This window comes from Erinaceus europaeus, chromosome 15 (assembly GCF_950295315.1).
Source record: "Erinaceus europaeus chromosome 15, mEriEur2.1, whole genome shotgun sequence".
Taxonomy (NCBI): domain Eukaryota; kingdom Metazoa; phylum Chordata; class Mammalia; order Eulipotyphla; family Erinaceidae; genus Erinaceus; species Erinaceus europaeus.
In genome coordinates, this window is record NC_080176.1 from 28,891,538 (window position 1) to 28,916,390 (window position 24,853).

The 24,853-nt window shown below is 46.4% G+C and overlaps 1 protein-coding gene across 12 annotated transcripts in view; it reads left to right on the top strand.

Annotated features, from left to right (window-relative positions):
- GTF2IRD1 (GTF2I repeat domain containing 1) overlaps positions 1-23,281 on the top strand; it is a 79,385-nt gene extending 56,104 nt beyond the window's left edge. For 3 of the 12 annotated variants that reach the window (XM_060173498.1, XM_060173504.1, XM_060173505.1), the window contains 6 exons: positions 14,597-14,674; positions 16,021-16,213; positions 16,871-16,908; positions 19,798-19,934; positions 20,850-20,978; positions 23,030-23,281. In XM_060173498.1, coding sequence (XP_060029481.1) covers positions 14,597-14,674; positions 16,021-16,213; positions 16,871-16,908; positions 19,798-19,934; positions 20,850-20,978; positions 23,030-23,098 — 644 coding nt within the window. In that variant the 3' untranslated portion in view covers positions 23,099-23,281. The remainder of the gene's footprint in view (positions 1-14,596; positions 14,675-16,020; positions 16,214-16,870; positions 16,909-19,797; positions 19,935-20,849; positions 20,979-23,029) is intronic. The other 9 variants (XM_060173502.1, XR_009545037.1, XM_060173507.1 and 6 more) reach the window with 9 other exon arrangements.
- Positions 23,282-24,853: the final 1,572 nt, after the last annotated feature.

Below are 24,853 nucleotides of genomic sequence, written 5' to 3' on the forward strand. Positions count from 1 at the left end.
TGGTGCTGCCACTACAAACCCACTGCTCCTGGCAGCCATTTTTTCCATTTTATTGGACAGGACAGAAGGAAATTGAGAGGAGGAGGAGAGAGAGAGGGAGAAAGATAGAAACCTGAAGACATGCTTCCCTGAAGGTGGGGAGCAGGGGCTCAAACTTGGATCCTCGCACATGTCCTTGCACTTAATACTATGTGCGCTTAAGCTAGTGCAAAAAACCCAGACCCTAGTTTTTTTGGTTTTATTTTTATTTATGAGAGAGAGAACCAGAGCATCACTTTGGCACATGTGATGCCAGGGATCAAACCCATAACCTCATGCTTGAGTCCAGTGCTCTAACCACTGAGCCCCCTACCAGGTCACTTTTTATTTTTATTAGAGCACTGATCAGCTGGGACTTTTGTAGCCTCAGACATGAGAATCTCTTTATATAACCATTATTATGACCCTTTATTATTATTTTTATTGCTGCCAGGGTTATTGCTAGGCTCAGTGCCAGCACTCTGAATCCACCACTCCTGATGACCTTTTTTTTTTCTTTATATTTTATTTAATAGGACAATGAGGAATTGAGAGTGGAGATGGAGATAGAGAGGGAGAGAAAAAGACAGACCCGCAGACCTGCTCCACCCCATGTGAAGCTTCCCTCCTGCAGGTGGGGAGCGGGGCTTGAACCTGGGTCCTTGCACATGGTTATGTATGTTTGCTCTACTGGGTGCCCCACTGCCCAGTCCCTCACTCTGTTTTAATAAATGATTTTTTTTAATTTTTATTTTATTTTTTTTTATTTATTCCCTTTTGTTGCCCTTGTTTTATTGTTGTAGTTATTATTGTTGTTGTTGGATAGGACAGAGAGAAATGGAGAGAGATGGGGAAGACAGAGAGGAGGAGAGAAAGATAGACACCTGCAGACCTGCTTCATCACCTGTGAAGCGACTCCCCTGCAGGTGGGGAGCCGGGGTTCGAACCGGGATCCTTATGCCGGTCCTTGTGCTTTGCGCCACCTGCGCTTAACCCGCTGCGCTACAGCCCGACTCCCAATAAATGATTTCTTATCCACTAGGGAGCTGGCTGAGCAGAGAATCGCCTGCACTGACGTGTGCGATCTCTCTCTGTCTCTCTCTCTCTGCAGGTGTCTCTTTTTCTCCCCCTTTTGTCTTCCCCTCCTCTCTCCATTTCTTTCTGTCCTATCCAACAGCAATGACATCAACAACAATAATAACTACAACAATAAAACAACAAGGGCAACAAAAGGGAATAAATAAATATTAAATTTTTTAAAAAAGAATATTCTAGAGGGCGGAGGTAGATAGCATAATGGTTATGCAAACAGACTCTCATGCCTGAGGCTCCAAAGTCTGAGGTTCAAGCCCCCACACCACCATAAGCCAGAGCTGAACAGTTCTCTGGTAATAAAAAAAAAATCTGGAACAGAGGTCGGGCAGTAGCACAATGGGTTAAGCGCAGGTGGTACAAAGTGCAAGGACTGGCCTAAGGATCCCAGGCTCCCCACCTGCAGGGGAGTCACTTCACAGGCAGTGAAGCGAGTCTGCAGGTGTCTCTTTCTCTCCCCCTCTCTGTCTTCCCCTCCTCTCTCCATTTCTCTCTGTCCATTCCAACAATAACTACATCAGTAATAACCACAACAGTAAAACAAGGGCAACAAAAAGGAAAAAAACAGGGCGGTAGCATAGCGGGTTAAGCTCACATGGCGCAAAGCACAAGGACTGGATTCCTGGTGACTGAGCAGGTGTGCAAGGTGGTTCTGGGCAGGAGCTGGAGCTGTTGTGTGTGATGTGTGATGTCATGGGTCAGGGCCCCAGGAACACAAGTGGGGAGCCAGGGGGTGGTGGTGGCGGGAGGGGACAGCCCAGGCTGGAGGTGTGATTTCAGGCCTCCTGAACGTGGTGTTGGCATTTAAAACCTGACAGGTGAGGTCACCGCAAATGACTCGGCTCAAGACCTAGAGTCTTACCTGGGGGCGGGGGGGGGGGGGGGTCCTGCCTTTTTGGCCAAGTCATCTGGGCAGGGAGGAGGGTGGGGAGGGTGGATATCTCAGGACAGAAGGTCACCCCTAACAGGATGCTGCTCGCAGATGGCTCTTTCATTCCCAGAGGGAGAGAGGCCACCACCACACCAGAGCTTCCTCTAGTCCCGTAGGGTGGTGCCCAGGTTTTGAACTACATCTGGGCTACATTTATGTCAGAAGGAACATGTCCTACCCAGTGAGCTCTCTCTCTAGGCTGCTCAGCTGATTCACTATTTATTACAGTCTGTAGTTGTTGTTGTGCTTGATTATAATATTTTTTATTCTTTTGCATTATATCTTTTTTTTTTTTTTTTTTTTTTTTTACAACCCCCACTATTTAATTCATCATTTTTCATGGACCTGTATTCTCCCCACCCACCCACCCACCCCAGAGTCTTTTGCTTTGGTGTAATACTCCAATTCCATTTCAGGTTCGACTTGTGTTTTTTTTTTTCTAATCTTGTTTTTCAACTTCGGCCTGAGAGTAAGATCATCCCATATTCATCCTTCTGTTTCTGACTTATTTCACTCAACATGATTTTTTCAAGGTCCATCCAAGATCGGCTGAAAACGGTGAAGTCACCATTTTTTACAGCTGAGTAGTATTCCATTGTGTATATATACCACAACTTGGTCAGCCACTCATCTGTTGTTGGACACCTGGGTTGCTTCCAGGTTTTGGCTATTACAAATTGTGCTGCCAAGAACATATGTGTACACAGATCTTTTTGGATGGATGTGTTGGGTTCCTTAGGATATATCCCCAGGAGGGGAATTGCAGGGTCATAGGGTAGGTCCATTTCTAGCCTTCTGAGAGTTCTCCAGACTGTTCTCCACAGAGGTTGGACCAATTGACATTCCCACCAGCAGTGCAGGAGGGTTCCTTTGACCCCACATCCTCTCCAGCATTTGCTGCTGTTACCTTTTCTGATGTGTGACATTCTCACAGGAGTGAAGTGATATCTCATTGTTGTCTTGATTTGCATTTCTCTGACAATCAGAGACTTGGAGCATTTTTTCATGTGTTTCTCGGCCTTTTGGATGTCTTCTGTGGTGAATATTCTGTCCAATTCCTCCCCCCATTTTTGGATGGGGTTATTTGTTGTCTTGTTGTTGAGTCTGGTAAGCTCCTTATATATGTTGGTTATTAAACTCTTATCTGATGTATGGCATGTAAAGATCTTCTCCCATTCTGTGAGGGGTCTCTTGATTTGGGTAGTGGTTTCTTTTGCTGTGAAGAAGCTTTTTAACTTGATGTAGTCCCATAGGTTTATACTTGCCTTAGTCTTCCTTGTAATTGGATTCGTTTCATTGAAAATGTCTTTAAAATTTATGCAGAAAAAAGTTCTTCCAATATTTTCCTCTAAGTATCTGATAGTTTCTGGTCTAACATCCAAGTCCTTGATCCACTTGGAATTTACTTTTGTATTTGGTGAAATACAGTGATTCAGCTTCATTCTTCTGCATGTTTCAACCCATTGTTTCCAACACCATTTGTTGAAGAGACTCTGCTTTCCCCATGTAATAGTCTGGGCCCCTTTGTCAAAGATTAGATGTCCATAGGTGTGGGGCCTCATTTCTGGGCTCTCAATTCTATTCCACTGGTCAGTGTGTCTGTTCATGTTCCAGTACCAAGCAGTTTTGATGACAATGGCCCTATAATACAGTTTGAGATCTGGCAGTGTGATGCCTCCGGTTCTGTTCTTTTTTCTCAAGATTGTTTTGGCAATTCTAGGTCTTTTCTGGTTCCAGATAAACATTTGTAGCATTTGATCTATTCTCCTAAAAAATGTGCTTGGTATCTTGATGGGGATAGCATTAAATTTGTAGATGGCTCTGGGTAATATATTCATTTTGATGATGTTAATTCTTCCAACCCATGAGCATGGAATATCTTTCCACTTCTTTGTGTCTTTTTCAATTTCTTTGAGTAGTGACTCATAATTTTCAGTATACAAGTCTTTCACTTCTTTGGTTAGGTTTATTCCTAGATATTTTATTGTTTTTGTTGCTATAGAAAAAGGAACTGATTTCTGGATTTCAATTTCTTCTAACTTAGTGTTTGCATAGAGGAATGCCACTGACTTTTGAATGTTAATTTTATAGCCTGACACATTACTGTATTGCCTGATGATTTCCAAAAGCTTCTTGCTAGATTCCTTAGGTTTTTCCATGTATACTATCATGTCATCTGCAAATAAGGAGAGTTTGACTTCTTCTCTTCCAATCTGTATTCCTTTAATTCCTTGCTCCTGCCTGATTGCTATGGCAAGAACTTCCAACACTATGTTGAATAGTAATGGTGATAGTGGGCAGCCCTGTCTAGTACCTGATCTGAGGGGAAATGCTTCCAGTTTTTCACCATTGAGTATGATGTTGGCTGTAGGTTTGCTATATATAGACTCCACTATCTTCAGGAATTTTCCATCTATTCCTATTTTTTGTAGTGTTTTGATCATAAAGGGATGTTGTATTTTGTCAAAGGCTTTCTCTGCATCTATTGATATGACCATGTGGTTTTTGGTCTTGCTTTTGTTGATGTGGTGGATCACATTGATTGATTTACGTATATTAAACCAACCTTGCATGCCTGGGATAAACCCCACTTGGTCATGATGAACAATCTTTTTGATATACTGCTGTATCCGGTTGGCTAGAATTTTGTTCAATATTTTCGCATCTATGTTCATCAGAGATATTGGTCTGTAGTTTTCTTTTTTGGTTGTGTCCCTGTCTGCTTTTGGTATCAGGGTGATGTTGGCTTCATAGAAGCTGGCAGGGAGTATTCCAGTGTCTTCAATCTTCTGGAAGACTTTTAAAAGTAGAGGTATTAGTTCTTCTTTGAAAGTTTTGTAGAATTCATTTGTAAAACCATCTGGTCCAGGACTTTTATTTTTGGGAAGATTTTTGATAACTGTTTCAATTTCATTAGCTGTGATGGGCCTGTTCATGTTGTCCACTTCCTCTTTACTTAGTTTTGGAAGTTGGTAGGTATCTAGGAAATCATTCATTTCTTCCAGGTTCTCTAACTTGGTGGCATATAGTTGTTCATAGAAGCCTCGCATGATATGTTGAATTTCTGCAGTGTCTGTTGTGATATCTCCTCTTTCATTTACTATCCGATTTATTTGGGTCTTCTCCCTTTTTTGTTTTGTGAGTCTGGCTAAAGGTTTGTCGATTTTGTTTACTCTTTCAAAGAACCAACATTTACTTTCATTGATCTTTTGTATGGTTTTCCTATTCTCAATGTTATTTATTTCTGCCCTAACTTTAGTAATTTCTGTCCTTCTGGTTGCTTTAGGGTTCCTTTGTTGTTCTTCTTCTAGGTCTTTAAGATGTGCAATCAGGCTGTTTATTTGTGTCTTTTCTTGTTTCCTAATGTGTGCTTGTATAGCTATGAACTTCCCTCTTAGGACTGCTTTAGCTGTGTCCCAAATATTTTGATAGCTTGTGTCTTCATTTTCATTGAACTCTCGAAACATTTTGATTTCTTCCTTGATTTCCTCTTTGACCCAGAAGTTGTTAAGAAGTGTACTGTTTAGCTTCCACATTTTGGCACTGTTACTAATCTTTTGTTGATTGTTAAGTGTTAGTTTAATTCCACTGTGGTCTGAGAAGATGCTTGGGATGATTTCAGTGCTCTTGAATTGGCTGATGCTGTCTTTGTGGCCTAACATATGGTCTATCCTTGAGAATGATCCATGTGGATTTGAGTAAAATGTGTATTCCAGTTTCTTGGGATGAATGACTCTGAAAATGTCCAATAGTTCTAGTTTATCTATCTCTTCATTTAGCTCCCTTATGTCTTTACTGATTTTCTTTCTGGATGATCTGTCAAGTTGAGATAGTGGGGTGTTGAAGTCCCCTACTATGATTGTGTTACTGTTAATATATTGCTGTAGCTCTTTCAGTAGAAGTTTGATGTATTTAGATGGCTTCTCATTGGGTGCATAGATATTAATAATTGTTAAGTCCTCTTGATTGACTGATCCTCTGAGCATTAAGTAGTGTCCATTCCTATCTTTTTTAATCTTATGTATTTTAAAGTCTATCATGTCAGATATGAGAATAGCTGTTCCTGCCCTTTTTTGTGGGCCATTGGCTTGTATGATAGTTTTCCATCCTTTCACTTTAAGTCTGTGTTTGTCTTGTTGCGTTAGGTGAGTTTCCTGTAGACAACATATTGTTGGGTTGTGTTTTCTGATCCATCTTCCTACTCTGTGTCTTTTACTAGGTGAATTCAGGCCATTCACATTTATTGATATCAAAGATTGAAGATATTTTAACGCCATTCTTGTAGAGTTTTAGAGTGTTTTGATATATGTTCTATTTGTGGTGGTCTGGTTGTTTATAGGAAACCTTTCAGAACTTCTTTCAAGGCAGGCTTGGTGATGGTTGCTTCCTTCAACTGTTGCTTGTCTGAGAAGGTTTTGATGCTTCCATCTAGTCTGAATGACAATCTAGCAGGATATAGTATTCTTGGCTGAAAGCCTTTCTCATTGAGCACTCGATAGATATCTTGCCATTCTCTTCTGGCCTGTAGTGTTTGTATGGAGAAGTCTGCTGCTAATCTTATGGGTTTTCCTTTGTAGGTGACTCTTTGTTTTTCTCTTGCAGCCTTGAGGATCCTTTCTTTATCCTTATTCCTTTCCAATCTAAGTATGACATGTCTTGGTGTCTTTAGGTCTGGGTTAATTCTGTTTGGGACCCTCTGGGCTTCTTGAATCTTTATGTCTTTGGTGTTGTCTAGACTAGAGAAATTTTCAGCTATTATGGCCTGGAGAACGCTTTCTTCCTCCCCTTCTCTTTCTTCCTCTGGTAAGCCAATAATGTGTATATTGTTTCTTTTGAAGTCATCCCATAGGACTCTGTTGTTGTTTTCAGCATCTCTTAATCTCTTTTTGAGATCTCTTACTTCTTCTTTAGTTGTCTCTAATTCATCCTCAATCTTGCTAATTCTGTCTTCAGCCTCATTGATTCTATTCTCTCTGCCCTCTACTGCTTTCTGGAGTTCATCTATTTTGTTGCCCTGCTCTGATACTGTTTTAGCTTGTTCAGCTAGTTGCCTTCTTAGCTCAGCGATTTCAGCTTTCAGCTCTCTAATAACCATGAGATAATTAGAATTTTCTTCCATATTCTCATTTGTTGTTCCTGCAGTTCTGATTACAATTTTTTCAAATTCTTTACTCACTCCTGTTATTATTTCCTTAGCTAATGTTTGGATGTTGAACTCGTTGTTTTGTGCTTCGCCCTCTGGAGGACTTTTAGCTGGACTCTTGTCCTGGTTCGAGTCTCCATTATTTTTTCTTGTTGTTTTAACCATTTTATATAAGTTAACAGTTTTTTCAATCCCTGAGTTGGAGTTCAGTGGTGTAAAAGCCTTTTTTTTTTCCCCTGTAGGCTATGGTAGCCTGAGGGCTTTTAAACTATCAATAGGCTTCTTGGCTTAATCAATGACTCCTGACTAAGAGATAAAGCAGGGTGTGGCAGAGATAATCCAGTGGTTATGCAAAGAGACTTTCACAGCCCTTCAGCTATGCCACCGAGGTATAGGTCTTCTCCTGAGTTTCCCGGTTAGATCTCTGTGCCCTGGTGTCCCTCCCTGTTGCTGCTCCAGATTCTGAGGGTAGTAGCAATGGAGACTCAGAGTTGTACTTGGTGAGTCTCTGGGGAGTCCTTTCCTCCCTTCAGCTGTCCCCTTGTTGGTGGAGCAGACTGGAGGTGGTGTCTCCACTGACAGACTGTCGAACTGTTAGCAGTCACTTAATCTCTCCTTAGGCCCCTCTCTCCTCTCTGTCACCAGCCACGCGTGTTTGTACTCACGGGTGATTTACTGGGTTTCTGTGGTCATTCTAGTCCTGTCTTGTTTCGGTCCGGGTGGTCTCCTTTGGTATTCCTAGTTGATCCGGGAGAGGAGAGGAGAGGAGAGAAAGCGATCTGCTGCTCGTAGCTCCGCCTCCGGAAGTCGAATCCGCATTATATCTTTTCTATATTTATTTTCCCTTTTTCCCTTTTTTATTATTGTTGTAGTTATTGTTGTTGTTACTGACGCAATTGTTGGCTAGGACAGAGAGAAATGGAGAGAGAAGACAGAGAGGGGGAGAGAAAGACAGACACCTGCAGACCTGCTTCACTGCCTGTGAAGCGACTCCCCTGCAGGTGGGGAGCCGGGGGCTCGAACCGGGATCCTTACGCCGATCCTTGTGCTTCATGCCACTTGCGATTAACCCACTGTGCTACCACCCCACCCCCTTTCTTTTTTATTGATTTAATAATGACCAGCAAGACTGTAGGATAAGAGGAGTACAATTCCACACTATTTCCACCACCAGAGCTCCGTATCCCACCCCCTCCATTGGAAGTTTTCCTTTATCGCTCTGGGAGTATGGACCCAGGGTCATTATGGGGTGCAGAAGGTGGAAGGAAGGTCTGGCTTCTGTAATTTCCTCTCCGCTGGACATGGGTGTTGGCAGGTTGCTTCACACCCCTAGCCTTTTCTATCTTTCCCTAGTGGGGCAGAGCACTGGGGAGGTGAGGCTCCAGGGCACATTGGTGAGGTCCTCTGCTCAGGGAAGTCAGGTTGGCATCATGGTAGCATCTACAACTTGGTGGCTGAAAGGCATTAAAATAGAAAGCAGAACAAACTGTTTAATAATCAGGAACCTAAAGGTAAGAATATAGCAGATGAGATTTGGGGTCTCCATTTAGGAAAAAGCTAGTAGGTCTATTATAGGTATAGTCTTTTTTTTAAGAGTTTTTTTTTTAAATATTTATTTACTTATTCACTTTTGTTGCACTTGTTGTGATGTCGTCAGTCGTTGTTGGATAGGACAGTATTATAGGTATATTCTAAGGGGCCCATGACTTTATTAATTTTTGCTTGAGCCCGACAGCTAACATGCAGGTGGGCCTAAGGTATTGTCTGGGGAGACGGTGTCATAATTGGAAATAGAACTAGAAAGCTGGATCAGGGATGAGAGTAGTTCCAAAATATGGGAAAGGCATATAAATATTATTAACTGTATACCTATTGATCTGATCTCGGGCCCATGTCTAGTCACATTCAACACAGGACCCTGTGTAATCTCTGCATTAGGTCTGAGTAATCGCTGTAGGTCTGAGTTTGCATTCTGTGATCATAGCTAGGAACATTCTAGGCTGCACTCATTCAGGACCCCTCTTCCTTTAGTGGCAGAATATGTTGACCCAGCCTCCCTTCGGAGAGTGGGGCAGTTTCTATCATTATTGTTCCACATTGAGGGCAAGGTCCTTTAGGGACCCACAAGAGGGTCCATGATGCTGTTCCTGATGGAGATGACCAGCGACAGTGGAGAGAGGGATCTGTTAGGGGTCTAGGTCCATCATATCTGTGTGGGAATCCCAGGATTCCCTGACTAGGACCCCAGAAGATGGGTTGACCTGGTAATGACCAAAAGAGCCATCATTGTGAAGCGCAAGGACCGGCGTAAGGATCCCAGTTCGAGCCCCTGGCTCCCCACCTGCAGGGGAGTCACCTTACAGGTGGTGAAGCAGGTCTGCAGGTGTCTATGTTTCTGTCCCCCTCTCTGTCTTGCCCTCCTCTCTCCATTTCTCTCTGTCCTATCCAACAATGACGACATCAATAACAACAATAATAATAACCAACAATAAAGCAAAGGCAACAAAAGGGAATAAATAAATATTTAAAAAATAAATACTTCAAAAAAAAAAAAAAAAGAGCCATCATTTAAGTGTGCCAGTCTCTAGCCTTATCCAGCTTTTGTAGTCCTTACTTTATCTGAGAGGGTTACACTTAGAGTGACTGAGGAAAATGAAATTGGAAGTAGGTGAGGAGGATGTCTAGGTCATAGTTTTTCCCTCCAGGGCTATTGTTGGTCTGCTTCTAAGACCCCTTCTGGTGCAATGCTTAATGCTGTGGTCTATTTACATAATCACTGCTTTACCTGAGACCCACCCTGCCTACAGGGCATTGGTTTAATCCCCACTGGTTAGATGCAAGCTTGATACACGTGCTTTTTCCTTCTCCCCACCCCTATGTATTTCTTCTTCTTCCGATCTGACACTTCCGCCTCAGGAGATATAAAGGACAGAATTTTCTAATGAAGAGAGATTAGATTGATTGCACTGCATTCCTGCTCATCAATAAAGACTGAACTGCATTCCCAGCTCAGCCATGAGTCCCTGGTCATCTCTCTCCCGCCCGCAAAGCTAGCCTGGCATCTGGCACCCAAACGGCAGGCTATCACTGGGGCTCGGTGCCTGCACTATGAATCTACTGCTCCTGGTGGCCATTTTTTCCAACTTATTGGGGAAGACTGAAAGAAATTGAGAGGAGAGGGAAAGAGAGACACCTGCACACCGCTTCATCATTTGTGAGGTGTTCCCCTCCACAGGTGGGGAACCAGGGCCTCGAACCCAAATCCTTACACAGGTCCTTGCACTTAGTACTTTGTGCGCTTAACCTGATGCGCTACTGCCCAGCCTCCTTCTCTTTCTCTTTTATATTCATTCCCTTTTGTTGCCCTTGTTATATTGTTGTAGTTATTATTGTTGTTGTTATTGATACCATTGTTGTTGGCTAGGACAGAGAGAAATGGAGAGAGGAGAAGACGGGGAGAGAAAGACAGACACCTGCAGACCTGCTTCACCACCTGTGAATCAACTCCCCTGCAGGTGGGGAGCCAGAGGCTCGAACTGGGATCCTTATGCTGGTCCTTGCGCTTCGCGCCACCTGCACTTAACCAGCGGCACTATTGCCCAATTCCCAAGCCCCCTTCTTTATTTATTTTTACACCAGAGCCCTGCTCATCTCTGGCTAATGGAGATGATGGTGGTTGAACCTGGAACACCTCAGGCAGGAAAGTCGTTTGCATAACCATTATGCTGTCTCCCCAGCCTATTGTAATTTGTTGATGAGAGAGGGAAAGAGAACCAGACATCACTCTGGTACATGCGATGCTGGGGATGGAACCCAGGAGGACCTCATACTTGAGAATCCAAGGCCTTTTTTTTTTTTTTTTTGTCATCACCAAGGCATCCTCACTCCGGGATAATTTTTCAAACCAAGAGAGGGAGAGGGAGAGAGAGAGACCACAGCTTCCTTCAATGCAGTGGGGGCCAGGCTTGAACCTGGGTTGCCCACATGGCAAAGCAGCACAAGCCACAGCCCCCCTCATTGGGGAAAGGCCAATACTGTTGGGCTTTTCCACTTTGTCTGGGGAACAGGCAAACACTGTAACATGAGCCAAGCTGGGTTAAGATCAGGTGCTGAGCAGGGTGGTGGTTTAATAAGCTCAGCGGCTTTGTTTCCCTTGGGCAGAGTTCAGTTAATCCTCCAGCTCCCTGAGAACAGACCAGAGGCAAGCGGAGAGAATAACAAGCAGACTGAGCAGGGGGGTGGAGGCGCCAACAGTATGCATGCAGGGCCTGGGCAATGGCGCACCTGGTTGAGCACAAGCGTCCCCAGGCGCAAGGACCTGAGTTCAAGTTCCCACTTGCCACCTATAATGGGGAGCTTCACAAGCAGTGAAGCAGGGCTGTGGGTGTCTCTCCTCTCCTCTTTCCCATTCTGTGTCCCCCTCCCTTCTCAATTTCTCTTTGTCCTGTCAAGTAAAAAGAAAAGGAAAAAAAAAAGAATAAAACGGCCTCCAGGAGCAGTGGATTCATTGTGCAAGCACTGAACCCCAGTCTTAACATTGGTGGCAATAAAAATTTTATTTATTATTTTTTTAACCAGAGCACTACTCAGCTCTGGCTTATGGTGGTGTGGGGGATTGAACCTTAGAGGCAATAAAAAATTGAAAAAGGGAGTCGAGCAGTAGTGCAGAGGGTTAAGCGCAGGTACCGCAAAGCGCAAGAACTGGCGTAAGGAACCCAGTACAACAAGGATAACAAGAAGGAATATAAATAAAAAAAAAACTGAAAAAGGAAGTCTTCAAAGAGCAGCCAGACAAGAGATGCTTCAGTGGATAGTGCTGGACTCTCAGTTGTGCAGTAAGATTCAATCCCCAGCATCACATGCACCAGATTTATGCTCTGCTTTTCTCTCGTGCTGACAATGATAAATCTTATTTAAAAAAAAAAAAGGAGCAGGAGTAGATAGCATAATGGTTACTTTTACTTTGCATAACTGTCATGCCTGGAACTCTGAAGTCCCTGGTTCAGTCAGCTGCACCACCATAAGGCAAAGCTGAGCAGTGCTCTGGTTAAAAAAAAAAAAAAAAAAAAAAGACGGGTTGTGCAGTAACATATCAGGTTAAGTTCCCATAGTCACACAGTACGAGGCGCAAGTATCAGCTCAAGGATCCCGGTTTGAGCCCCCAGTTTCCCCACCTGCAGGGGCCTCCAGCAGCAGTGAATTCTTAATGCAGGCACCAGGCCCCAGCAATAACTCTGGAGGCAAAAGGGGGGGGGGGACAAGGAGACAGTGTAATGGTGATGCATGAGGCTCCTAAATCCCAGGTTCATTTCCCTGCACTGCCATCAGCCAAAGCTGAGCAGGAGTCTGGGAGAATAAAAAATAAGCCCATGTCTGGGGGCCAGGTGGTGATGCACCTGGTTGAGCACACATGTTAGAATATGCCAGGACACAGGTTCAAGCTCCCAGTACCCACCTGCAGGGAGGAAGCTTCCAGAGTGGTGAAGCTGGTCTGCAGGTCTCTTTCTGTCTCCTTCCCTCTTTATCTCCCCTTCCATCTTGATTTATGGCTATCTCTGTCCAATAAATAAATCTTTTACAAAATAGTTAAGTCCTTCCGGTCCAGTTAGCAAGATGATTCACCTCACAGCCCAGGTTTGGCACACAGCATTGGAGGAAGCTCTGTGCAGGGGAGGGGCATCCTTTATCCTTTCTTTTTCTTTCTCTCTCTCCCTCTCTCTCTCTTTCCCACTGAGCCCTTCTGGATGCTGCCAAACAGAACAGTCTGAGTGTTTTCAGAGAGCCAGCTTCAGGGGAGCTCAGGCAGCCCCCCATACACATCACAGGACAGGTCTTCAGACTTGGGGTGCAGAGCAGCAGAAGTGGCCAGGCTCTGTCCCTGATACCCCAGCTCCGATGTTGCTTGTTTTCAATTCCCCCTTGAACCCCTCCCAGACACCAGGCCATGACTTTATGTTGGCTGTCTGCTTCCACCTCCACCCCCTCCATCCCAGCCCTGACCTGCCTTCCAGGGACCCCCAAGCTCCCCTGCTCTCAAGGGCTCAGCCTCAGACCAAGTAAGGACCCACATTCTCTGAAGGCTCCAGACTCCTTCCCACACCATCTGTCTGTCTGCATTTAGCTTGGCAGGGCAGATTGGAGAGGTGGGGACATACCACCATGGGGTGGGCATACAACCTGTCACCCGTTGCGCTCTGGGTGGCCATATGTAAATACATAAAATAAAATATGTGGTCTGGGAGGTGGCGCAGAGGATAAAGTACTGGACTCTTGGGAGTCGGGCAGTAGCACAGCGGGTTAAGCGCATATGGTACAAAGCGCAAGAACCGGCGACGTAAGGATCCTGGTTCGAGCCCCTGGCTCCCCACCTGCAAGGGAGCCGCTTCACAGACAGTGAAGCAGGTCTGCAGGTATCTCTCTTTCTCTCCCCCCTGTGTCTTCCCCACCTCTCTCAATTTCTCTCTGTCCTATCCAACAATGACGACATCAACAACAATAACTACAACAACAATTAAAAAAGGGCAACAAAAAGGAAATAAATATCAAAAAAAAAAAAAAGCACTGGACTCTCAAGCATGAGGTTCCGAGTTCAATCCCCAGCAGGACATGTACCAGAGTGATGTCTGGTTCTTTCTCTCTCCACCTATCTTTCTCATGAATAAATAAATAAAATATTAAAAATAAAATTAAAAGTTTTAGGATTTTTTTAAATAGATGAGGACCAATGCAAGGGTAGATGAATGCAAGCTGGTGGGATGGACACACAGCAGGTAGATGGGAGTTAGTGGATGGATGGATGGATATGGATAGATGGGGAGATTGATGGATGAAGCACTGGACTCTCAAGCATGAGGACCTGAGTTCAATCCCTGGCAGCACATGTGCCAGACTGTTTCTTTCTCCCTCTCTCCTCCTATCTTTCTCACTAATAAAAAAATAAATAATAGGGAGTTGGGCGGTAGTGCAGCGGGTTAAGCGCATGTGGCACGAAGCGTAAGGACTGGCGTAAAGATTCCGGTTCGAGCCCCCAGCTCCCCACCTGCAGGGGAGTCACTTCACAGGCAGTGAAGCAGGTCTGCAGGTGTCTATCTTTCTCTCCCCCTCTCTGTCTTCCTCTACTCTCTCCATTTCTCTGTCCTATCCAACAACAGCAATAACAACAAGGGCAGCAACAAAATGGGAAAAAATGGCATCCAGGAGCAGTGGATTCATAGTGTAGGCACCGAGCCTCAGCAATAACCATGGAGTCAAAAAAAAATTCATTTTTTAAAAAAGAGAGAGATGATTGGATGGGTAGATGGACAGATGAATTAGACAACTGAGGCCAGAAATGACAGGACCTGAGAACACCATGCCAGCAGTTGAGGGTTCACGTCCCTGCCATCCTCACCTGCCCGTCCTGCTTCTTACAGACGAAGACGATGCCAACAGGCTGGGGGAGAAGGTGATTCTGCGGGAGCAGGTTAAGGAGCTCTTCAACGAGAAATACGGTCAGTGCCCGGGGGCAGGCGGTGAAGGGGGGGATCACAGAGACCCTGCCTGAGACTCTGGTGGCCGTCTCCCTGTGCTGCTTGTCCATGTCTGAGGAGCTAGACAGACCCCTTGGCCGTAATCACACGATGACAGCCAAATTCTGGTCCTTGGGTGCCTGTCTGCCCATTTACTCCCAGACTGTGGGATCAGGGGGCTCACATGCCAGCGAGGAGCTTGGGGTGAGGAGGGATCTAGGCATGGTGGAGCAGATGAGCTGCAGGCCCACTGTGCAGCACCCAAGACAGGACAGGAAGAATATGGGCCGGTGGGGATGCACTTGGTAGAGCACACACGTTAGTTACCATGCACAGGGACCCGGGGTTCCAGCCCTGGTCCCCACTGGTCAGGGAGAAGCTTCATGAGCAGTGAAGCAGGTCTGCAGGTGTCTGTCTTTACCTCCCCCTCCCCTGTCAATTTCTGCCTGTGTCTATCAAATAAATAAAAATAAAAAAGTATTTTCAAAAATTTAAAAGGCAGGGGCTGGGCAATGACTCACCAAGTTAAGCGCACTTATGAAGCACAAGGACCTGGGCAAGGATCCCAGTTTGAGCCCCCAGCTGCTCAACTGCGGGGTGGGGGGGGGGGGGTCACTTCATAAGCAATGAAGCAAGTCTGCTGGTGTCTGCTTCTCTTTCTATCTCCCTCCCCCTCTCAATTTCTCTCTGTCCTATCCAATAAAATGGGGGGGGAAGACCACCAGGAGCAGTGGGTTTGTAGTGCCAGCACTGAGACCCAGCAATAATCCTAGAGGCAAAGAAAAAAAAATTGGGTCATGCAGTGGCACACTTGGTTAAGCGCTCACATTAAAGTGCGCAAGGACCTGGGTTCAAGCCTCTTGTCCCCCACCTGCAGGGGGAAAGCAGTGGTGAAGCAGGCCTGCAGGTGTCTCCGTCTCTCTCCCTCTCTATCACCTCCTCCCCTCTCAATTTCTCATGGTCGAGAGTCCAGTGCTTTTATTCACTGTGCCACTCCCAGATCACTCCTCTCTCAATTTCTCTCTATCGCTATCCAATAATAAATAAATAAATAATTTTTAAAAAGTAATAAGACATAAACCTGACTTCACATGTGAGAAAAAAATACATAAATGAAAAGAGGGCTGGGGAACTGACATGCAAAAAAGATTTACATATTTGAGGATGCAAGGTCCCAGGTTCAATCCCCAGCACCAGCAGAAGTCAGATCTGAGAAGAACTCTGGGAAGGGGGAGAGAGAGAAAGGGAGAATACAGAATACACCCCTTCCCCCCCCCAAGCCCGGGTCCTGAATGGCTCTGCTGGGTCACCTGCCCCCCACCCCCCAGGTGAGGCCCTGGGCCTGAACCGCCCCGTGCTGGTTCCCTACAAGCTGATCCGGGATAGCCCCAACGCCGTGGAGGTGACAGGCCTACCCGATGACATCCCCTTCCGGAATCCCAACACCTATGACATCCACCGGCTGGAGAAGATCCTTAAGGCCCGGGAGCACGTGCGCATGGTCATTATCAACCAGCTCCAGTGAGTCCTGGCTGTGGGCGCGGCCCGTGGAGGGGGCGGGAGCCTAGCGCTCCCATCTGGAAGGGGCGGAGTTGTGGGCAGGGCGATACCTCACAGGGGAGGGCGCCTGCCTAGCTGTGCTGTGGGCCCACCTTCAAACCCTAGAACCTCATGAGAGTCTCTCTATCTCTTATCTCCTTATCTCTGTCTCTGTTTCTCTCTGTCACTCTCTGAATGAAAAAGCAGCTCTGGACCAGTGAAATCACACACACACACACACACACACACACACACACACACACACGCATCATATAAATTACATACAGGACCAAGGGCCAGGAGGTGAAGCACCTGGCTGAGCATACAGATTATAGTGTGGGAGGACCTGGGTTCAAGACCCTGCCCCCCACCTTCAGAAGCGGTAAAGCAGGGATGCAGGTGTCTTTGTTCCTCTCTCCCTGTATCCTCTTCCCCTCTCAATTTCTCTGTCTCTATTCAAAAATAAAAATAAATAAAAATAGGGGCCGGGCAGTAGCACAGCAGGTTAAGCACACATGGCGCAAAGTGCAAGGACCAGCTTAAGGATCCCCGTTTGATCCCCCGGCTCCCCCCTGCAGGGGGCGTTGCTTCACAAGCAGTGGAGTAGGTCTGCAGGTGTCTGTCTTCTCTCTCTCGCAGGCCTTTTGCAGAAATCTGCAGTGACTCCAAGGTGCCAGGTGAGTTGGAGGCTGAACAGGACCCCTCCCCTTTCTGCTCTGTGGGGTGGGGGAAGTCTGTGGGCAGACAGCTCTGGGCCGGGTGGCACAGGAACCCCAGTGGCCCTCTAAGGGTGGTGTAGTGGATAAAACCTTGGGTTCTCAATGTGAGGTCTTGAGTTCGATCCCTGGCAGCAAGTGTGCCAGTGTTGCTCTGCTTCTCTATCTTTCATTACTAAATCAAAGTAAATCTACAATTTTTTTGTTAAGATTATGGATGGGGGTAGATAGCATAATGGTGATGCAAAGAGTCTCTCAGGTCTGAGGCTCCAAAGTCCCAGGCTCAATCCCCAGCACCACACAGAGCAAAGTCATGGCATCAAAAGGAAGCTCCATGGATGCTAGAGTGGTGCTGTAGTGTCTCTCTCTCTCTTGCTCTCGCTCTTTCTTATATTATTGTTGTCACCTTGTCTTCACCACAATAACTACAACAGTGATAAACAACAAGGGCAACAAAAGGGAAAAAATAGCCTCCAGGACCAGTGGATTTGTAGTTCAAGCACTGAGCCCAAGCAATAACCCTGGAGGTGAAAAATAAATAAATTAATTAAATTAAAGAAAAGTTAAAAAGGCAGATTTGTTAATTAACAAGTGAGAGGAGAGAGAAAGAGAACCAGAGTACCACTCTGGTACATGTGATGCTGGGACTCAAACTCAAGACTTATATTTAAGACTCCAACACTTTATCCACTCGGCCACAATATTTTTAATTTTTTAAAAAATATTTTATTTATTTCTTCATGATAAAGAGGAGGAGAGTGAGAGAAATAACCAGACATCACTCTGGTACATGTGCTGCTGGGGACTGAACTCAGGACCTCACACTTGAGGGTCCAGTGCTTTATCCACTGCACCACCTCCCGAACCACTTTTTTTTTTTTTTAACCAGAGTCCTGCTCAGATCTGGCTGATAGTGGTGCAGGGGATTGAATCTGGATCTTTGGAGCCTCAGCCACGAATCTTTTTGTAAAATCATTATGCTACAACCTACCTTTGCCCCCCCTTTTTTTTGAAGATTCATTTACATGGGTGGGGGATGGTGGTGCACCAGGCTAAGCACAAACAGTACTAAATGCAAGGATCCATACAAAGATCTGGGTTCAAGATCAGCCTCCTCACCTGCAGAGGGTACACTTCACAAACAGTGAAACAGGTCTGCATGTTTTTTTTGTTTGTTTGTTTGTTTTTGCCTCCAGGGTTATCGCTGGGGCTCAGTGCCTGCACTACTAATCCACTATCCTGGGGGGCTATTTTTTTCCCTTTTGTTGCCCTTGTTGTTTGTTATTATTGTTGTTGTTATTGCTGTTGTTGTTGGATAGACAGGGAGAAAAGGAAGAGGGGGGAGAGAAAGACACCTGCAGTCCTGCCTCACCCCTTGTGAAGTGACCCCCACTTGTGGGGAGCCAGGGGCTCCAACCTTACACTGATCCTTGTGCTTAGGCCACTGCGCTGCCTCCCAGCCCCCTGCAGGTGTCTGTTTTTCTCTCTCTCCCTCTCTTATCTCCCACTCCTCTCTCAATTTCTCTCTGTCCTACCCAATAAAATGGGAAAAAATGGCTGCCAGGAACAGTGGATTCATAGTGCTGGCACCAAGCCCCAGTGATAACCCTGCTGGCAAAAGATTCATTTATGTTTGTGGCTATGAGAGTGAGAGTGAAAGCTGGAGCAGCACTCTGCTTCTGTGATGCCTGGATGGACCTGGAGACCTCATGTCTTTATGTCCAGTGGTCTCACCATGTTGACACCTATCTGGTCTTGTTCTGTTTTTAGAGCAGCAGCCGGTCAAGAGCCATACACGAGATGGCTGAGTGGCCTCCCTGACCCAGTTTTGCTTGTTTTTTTGGCTTGGGGGCACTGCTTGTTTGTTTTACGACCAAGGTGATTGCTGGGACCCCAGTGCTGGCCTGGCTCCATCATTTTTTTTACCTCCAGGGTTATTGCTGGGACTCGGTGCCTGCACTAAAAATCCACTGCTCCTGGAGGCTGTTTTTCCCCTTTTGTTGCCTTTGTTGTTTATTGTTATTATTATTGTTGTCATTGGATAGGACAGAGAGAAATCGAGAGAGAAGGGGAAGACGGGGGGGGGGGGGGGGGAGGAGAAAAAGAGAGACACCTGCAGACCTGCTTCACCGCCTGTGAAGCAACCCCCCTGCAGGTGGGGAGCCGGGGCCTGGAACCAGGATCTTTACACCAGTCCCTGTGCTTTGCTCCATGTGTGCTTAACCTGCTGCACAGATGCCTGGCCCCCGCTCCATCATTTTTGATGGCTATTTTATTTTTATTTTTAATTGAAAAGGGGGAGAAACAGAGGGAGCTAGACACCTGCAGCTCTGTTCCGCTGCTTGTAAAGTCTTCGCACATGGTAATGTATGTGCTCTACTGAATGAGCCACCACCCAGCTCCTCCTAGTCCAAATTTTTCCTTCTATCTCCTTAGCAAGAAAGAAAGAAATAGGAAACACAACATAACCTTACTCCACCACCCATGGAGTTCTTTCACTTGATGTTGTCCATGGTGCTAGGAGAGGAGAGACCCCACAGCCCTGCTCCACCATCCATGAGGCTCCCTGGTTGCTGTCCATGGTGCTGCCATGCACAGTTAGTCATGTGTTCTAACCACTGAGCAACCTCCCAGCCCCCTAGGAACACGCGCCACACACATGCGCACACACTCGCACACACGCACACACGCACACACCCTAAGCAGCTCTTCAGAATCTTGTTCCCATTGAAGTATCACATGACACCTGTGGCTTAAGGTCCTGGGGTCTCTGGGAATCTTGGGGATGGGGACTGAGTACAGTGTTGGGGCACAGAGCCCCTGGGTCACAGCATGCACTCCTCCCTCCAGCCAAAGACAGCAGCGTCCCCAAGCGCAAGAGGAAGCGGGTGTCGGAAGGGAACTCTGTGTCCTCCTCGTCCTCATCTTCCTCATCCTCATCCTCCAACCCAGAGTCTGTGGCCTCCACCAACCAGCTCTCCCTCGTGGTAAAGTCACACCCACTGGGACCCAGCCTCCCACTCCCTCATTATCCCCAAGGGCGGGGGGAGTCACTCCACTTCCAGAGCTCCAAGTGGCTCCTCTCTCCTGGTGTGAGCTCCCCCCCCCATAGTGTGTGGGCGGAAAGCGGGGATCAGAGGCTTGTAGCTCTGGGCCTCCCTGAGGTGCTCAGCAGATGGGGGAGCTCAGGAAAGCTTCCTTCAGTGTGGTGGGGGCCAGGCTGGGCTGGAACCTGGATCAGACACACTAATGAACAGCCCGGAGCGGGTGCAATGAATAAAGCGTTGGACTCTCTAGCATGAGGTCCTGAGCTCCATCCCCAGCATCACGTGTGCCAGGCTGATGCTCTGGTTCTCTTTCTCCTCCTCTCTCTCATGAATGACTCAACAACTCTTTGTAAAAATTTTTCCTCGGGGGCCAAATGGTGGCCCCCGGCTGAGCACACGGTTACTGTGTGTAAGCACCCAGGCTCAAGTTCTTGGTCCCCACCTGCAGAAGGGAAGCTTCACAAGTGGAGAAGCAGGTTTACAGGTGTTTCTCTGTTATCTCCCTCTCTCAATTTCTCTCTGTCCTATCAAAGGAGAGGAAAGAAGAGAGAGAGGGAAAAGGAGAGGGAGAGGAGAAACAAATGCCAGAAGCAATGGATTCTTTGTGTAGACAATAAATAAACCTAGTGGAGGGAAGAAAGAAAGAAAAGTAAGAAGGAAGGGAGGGGAAAAGGATAGAAAGAAAGCTAGATGGGTGGGTTTCCCCCCCTAAAATGGTGTTTTTTTTTTTTTGAAATCCTGAAACTCTAAACAGGAAGAAAATGACTTTGTGACTTATTTTTCTTTTGCAGGGATGGAACCTCATATATGAGTGGTTTTAGACTGCTCTATATTCCTTTTCTTTTTCTCTTTAAGATAGAAAGGGAGAGACAAAGATGGAGAGAGGGGAGAACCCCACAGCACCGCTGCACTGATTATGAAGCTTCCCCCATGCAGGTGCACCTATGTGGTGGCCCGGGGCTCAAACCCGGATCCTCATGCATGGTAAAGCTCGACCAGCTTAACTCCCAGCTCCTGGGGTTTATTTCCCTTCCTTCCTTCTTTCCTTTCTTTCTTATATTTATTTGTTTATTTGATAGGACAGAGAGAAATTGAGAGGGAAGAGAGATAGAAATGCCTGCAGACCTGCTTCACTGCTGGTCTTTCTTTTTCTTCTCATTTCAAATAGAGACAGAGAGAGAGAGAGAGAAAGAGAGAGGAAAAACAGTGTCACATTGCCCCAGCATTCATGGGGCCTTCCTGTGCCATGCAGGATACCCCCATATGATGACTGAGAGCTGGAAGCCTGGTCCTTACAGATGGCAACATAAGTGCTCTGGGTGAACTATCTCCCAGCCCTTAGACTATCTTTATAATGATTTATTTTTTTAAGAATTCATGTACTGGGGCCAGGTGGTAGCACACTTGGTTTGACTGTGCATGTTACCATGTGCAAGGACCCAGTTATAAGTCTCTGGTCCCCACCTGTAGGGAAGAAGCTTCATGAGAGGTAAGGCAGTGCTACAGGTATCTCTCTTATCTCTCTTTCTCACCACCCCCCCAGTTCTCTCTGCTATATCGAGTAAAAAGAACAGAAAAGAAAAAAATGAATAAGTAGGGCTGGGGAAATAGCATAATGATTCTGCAAAAGACTTTCATGCCTGAGGCTCAGGGGTCCCAAGTTCAATCCCCAGCATCATCACCACCAGCTAGAATTGAGCAGTGTTCTTGTCTATTTCAATGGGTAGGGTAGGGTAGGGTAGGGTAGGGTAGGGTAGGGTAGGGTAGGGTAGGGTAGGGTAGGATAGGATAGGATAGGATAGGATAGGATAGGATAGGATAGGATAGGATAGGATAGAAAACTGGATAAATAAAGCAATGAACTTAATTTTTTTTTAGGAGTTCATTCATGTATGAGATAGAAAATTAGAGAGAGAGATAGAAAGTAAAGAGAACCAGGGACCCGGTGGTGGTGCATCTGGTTGAGCACACTTGTTACAATGTGCAAGGCCCCAGATTCGAGTCCCTGGTCCCCACCTACAGGGGGAAAGCTTTGTAAGTGGTGAAGCAGGGTTGTAGGTGTCTCTCTGTCTCTTTCCCTCTCTAGCTTTCCCCTCCCTCTCAATTTCTGGCTATCTCTATCCAGTAAATATATAAATATAAAAATTTAAAAAGGGAGAGAGAGAAGAGAACTAGAGCATCAGTCTGGCATGTGATGCTGGGGATGGAACTCAGGACCTCATGTGTTAAGAGTCTAATGCTTTATTCATTAGACCCACTGTGGGTCACCCCTGGGAGTTCTTTATCCCTTGACCCTGTTGCTTTGGACGCCTTCCTGGGGAGCCTAGAAGTCCAGGACCCCCTGTCTCCTCACCTCGGTGCTTGGCCCCTCCCTGTCACAGAGCAGCAAGGCAGACTCTTCAGTTTATGCAGCCTCGTGTATCTGGGACACAAGATTAGCCCTGGAGACACAGGTGGAAAACAGGTCAGAAAGTTCCAGAAGGGTCTGACCATCGGTGCACTGTGTGGTCATGGGCCTACAAAGTAGCTCACCTGGATTGTACACTGGTCTGCCGTGTACAGGACCCAGGTTTGGGCCTGGCCCCATAGCATTGAAGGAAGCTTTGGTGCTGTTCTCTCTCTCTCTCCCTCTCTCCCTCCCTCCCTCCCTCCCTCTCCCTCTCCCTCTCCCTCCGCCTCAAAAAGAAAAATCAAGGAGGGCCAGGCAGTGGCACACCAGGTTAAGTGCAAGGATCCTGGTTCAAGCCCTCAACTCCCCACCTTCAGGGGGGTCACTTCACAAGCAGTGAAGCAGGTCTGCAGGTGTCTTTCTCTCTCCCTCTCTCTCTCCCTCTGTCTTCCCCTACTCTCTCAATTTCTCTCTGTCCTATCCAAAAAAATGAAAAGAAAAAAAGGCCACAGAAGCAGTGGATTTGTAGTGCAGGCACCGAGCCCCAGCAATAACCCTGGAATAATAATAAGAATAATTAAAGAATAGGCTATGCACCCTCCAGCAGGCACATCCTAACTGTGCCCTCTGTCCCCTGTCCCCCCAGCAGTGGCCCATGTACATGGTGGACTACACTGGCCTGAACGTGCAGCTGCCCGGACCCCTGAACTACTAGCCTCGCCCACCCTGCCCCCGCTGACGGACCTCACTCAGCAAGACCCCAGGAACTGTAATTTATGTACAAAGTGTATATTCGGATATGTATCGATGCCTTTTAGTTTTTCCAATGATTTTTACACTATATTCCTGCCGTCATGGCCTTTTTTGAATAAGTAAAAGAAAAAAGAGAAAAAAAAAAACCAAACTAAGAAAGTGTCGCCTCTTTTGCTCTGACCCTGCTGGGGCATTTGTCCTGCCCAGCCCCCACCTGGCAGAGACTTCCCTTTCCTGGGACCTGGGGATACATTGCACTTGTTACTCAGCTGCGTGGGTTCAAAGAAAGAGGCCAGGAGACCCCCTGGGAGAAAGCCACCCCAGGACTGAGCTTTCTTCAGTGTAAAGCGGACCAGGCTTGAACTTGGGGTGAGCAATGGCAGAGCAGCTCACTGTCTGGGTGAGCTATCTTGCTGGTCCCAAACTCTGGTGGAGTAATAATACTAAGGGGCTGGGTAGTGGCGCAGAGGGCTAAGCGTGCACAGAGCAAAGCGCAAGGACCAGTGTAAGGATCCCGGTTTGAGCCCACAGCTCCTTACCTGCAGTGGGGTCACTTCACAAGCCGTGAAGCAGGTCTGCAGGTGTCTTTCTTTCTCTCTCCCTCTCTATCTTCGCCTCCTCTCTCCATTTCTCTGTCCTATCCAACAACAACAGCTATAACAACAATAACAACAACAAGGGCAGCAACAAGATGGGGAAAATGGCCTGTAGGAGCAGTGGATTTGTAGTGCAGGCATCAAGTCCCAGCAATAATACTGGAGGCAAAAAAAAAAGTTTTAAAATAAAAAAAAAAATGGGGAGTGGGGCGATAATGCAGTGGGTTAAGTGCATGTCGCGCAAAGCACAGGGACCGGCGTAAGAATCCTGGTTCGAGCCCCGGCTCCCCACCTGCAGGGGAGTCGCTTCACAGGAGGTGAAGCAGGTCTGCAGGTGTCTGTCTTTCTCTCCTCCTCTGTCTTGCCTTCCTCTCTCCATTTCTCTCTGTCCTGTCTAACAACGACAACATCAACAACAACAATAAAACGAGGGCAACAAAAGGGAAAATAAATAATAATAAGCAAAGAAACATCGAGGTTGGTGAGCAAGTGTGGACCTTCCAAAGCTGAAGGGACAACATTTTTCTTTGTTTTATTCCTTCTTCCTCTTTCTCTTACTCTCCTACTACTTCTCCTCCTCCCCCTCTTCGTCTTCCTCCCCTTCTTCCTTCTCCCCTTCTTTCTCCTCTTCCTCCCCCTCTTCCTTCTCCTCCCCCTCAACCCTGTTGCTTTCTTTTTTTTCTAAATATTTATTTATTATTTATTCTTTTGTTGCCCTTGTTGTTTTATTGTTGTAGTAACCCTGTTTATTTCTATCTTTATTTGACAGGACAGAGAGAAATTGAGAGGGGAGAGAGAGAGATAGAGAGGGGTAAAGGAAGAGAAACCAACTGACCTGCTTCACCGATCACAGAGTGTACCCCCTACAGATGAGAGCAAGGGCTCGAACCTGGGTCCTTGCCCGTGGTGATACGTGCACTTAACCAAGTGTGCCACCTCCCAGCCCCACCCTTTTTAATATATATTTTAAATATTTTATTTATTCACGAGAAAGAGAGGAGGAGAGAAAGAACCAGATATTACTCTGGCACATGTGCTGCTGCGGATTGAACTTAGGACCTTATGCTTGAGACTCCAGTTCTTTATCTACTGCACCACCTCCCGGACCACCACACACTTTT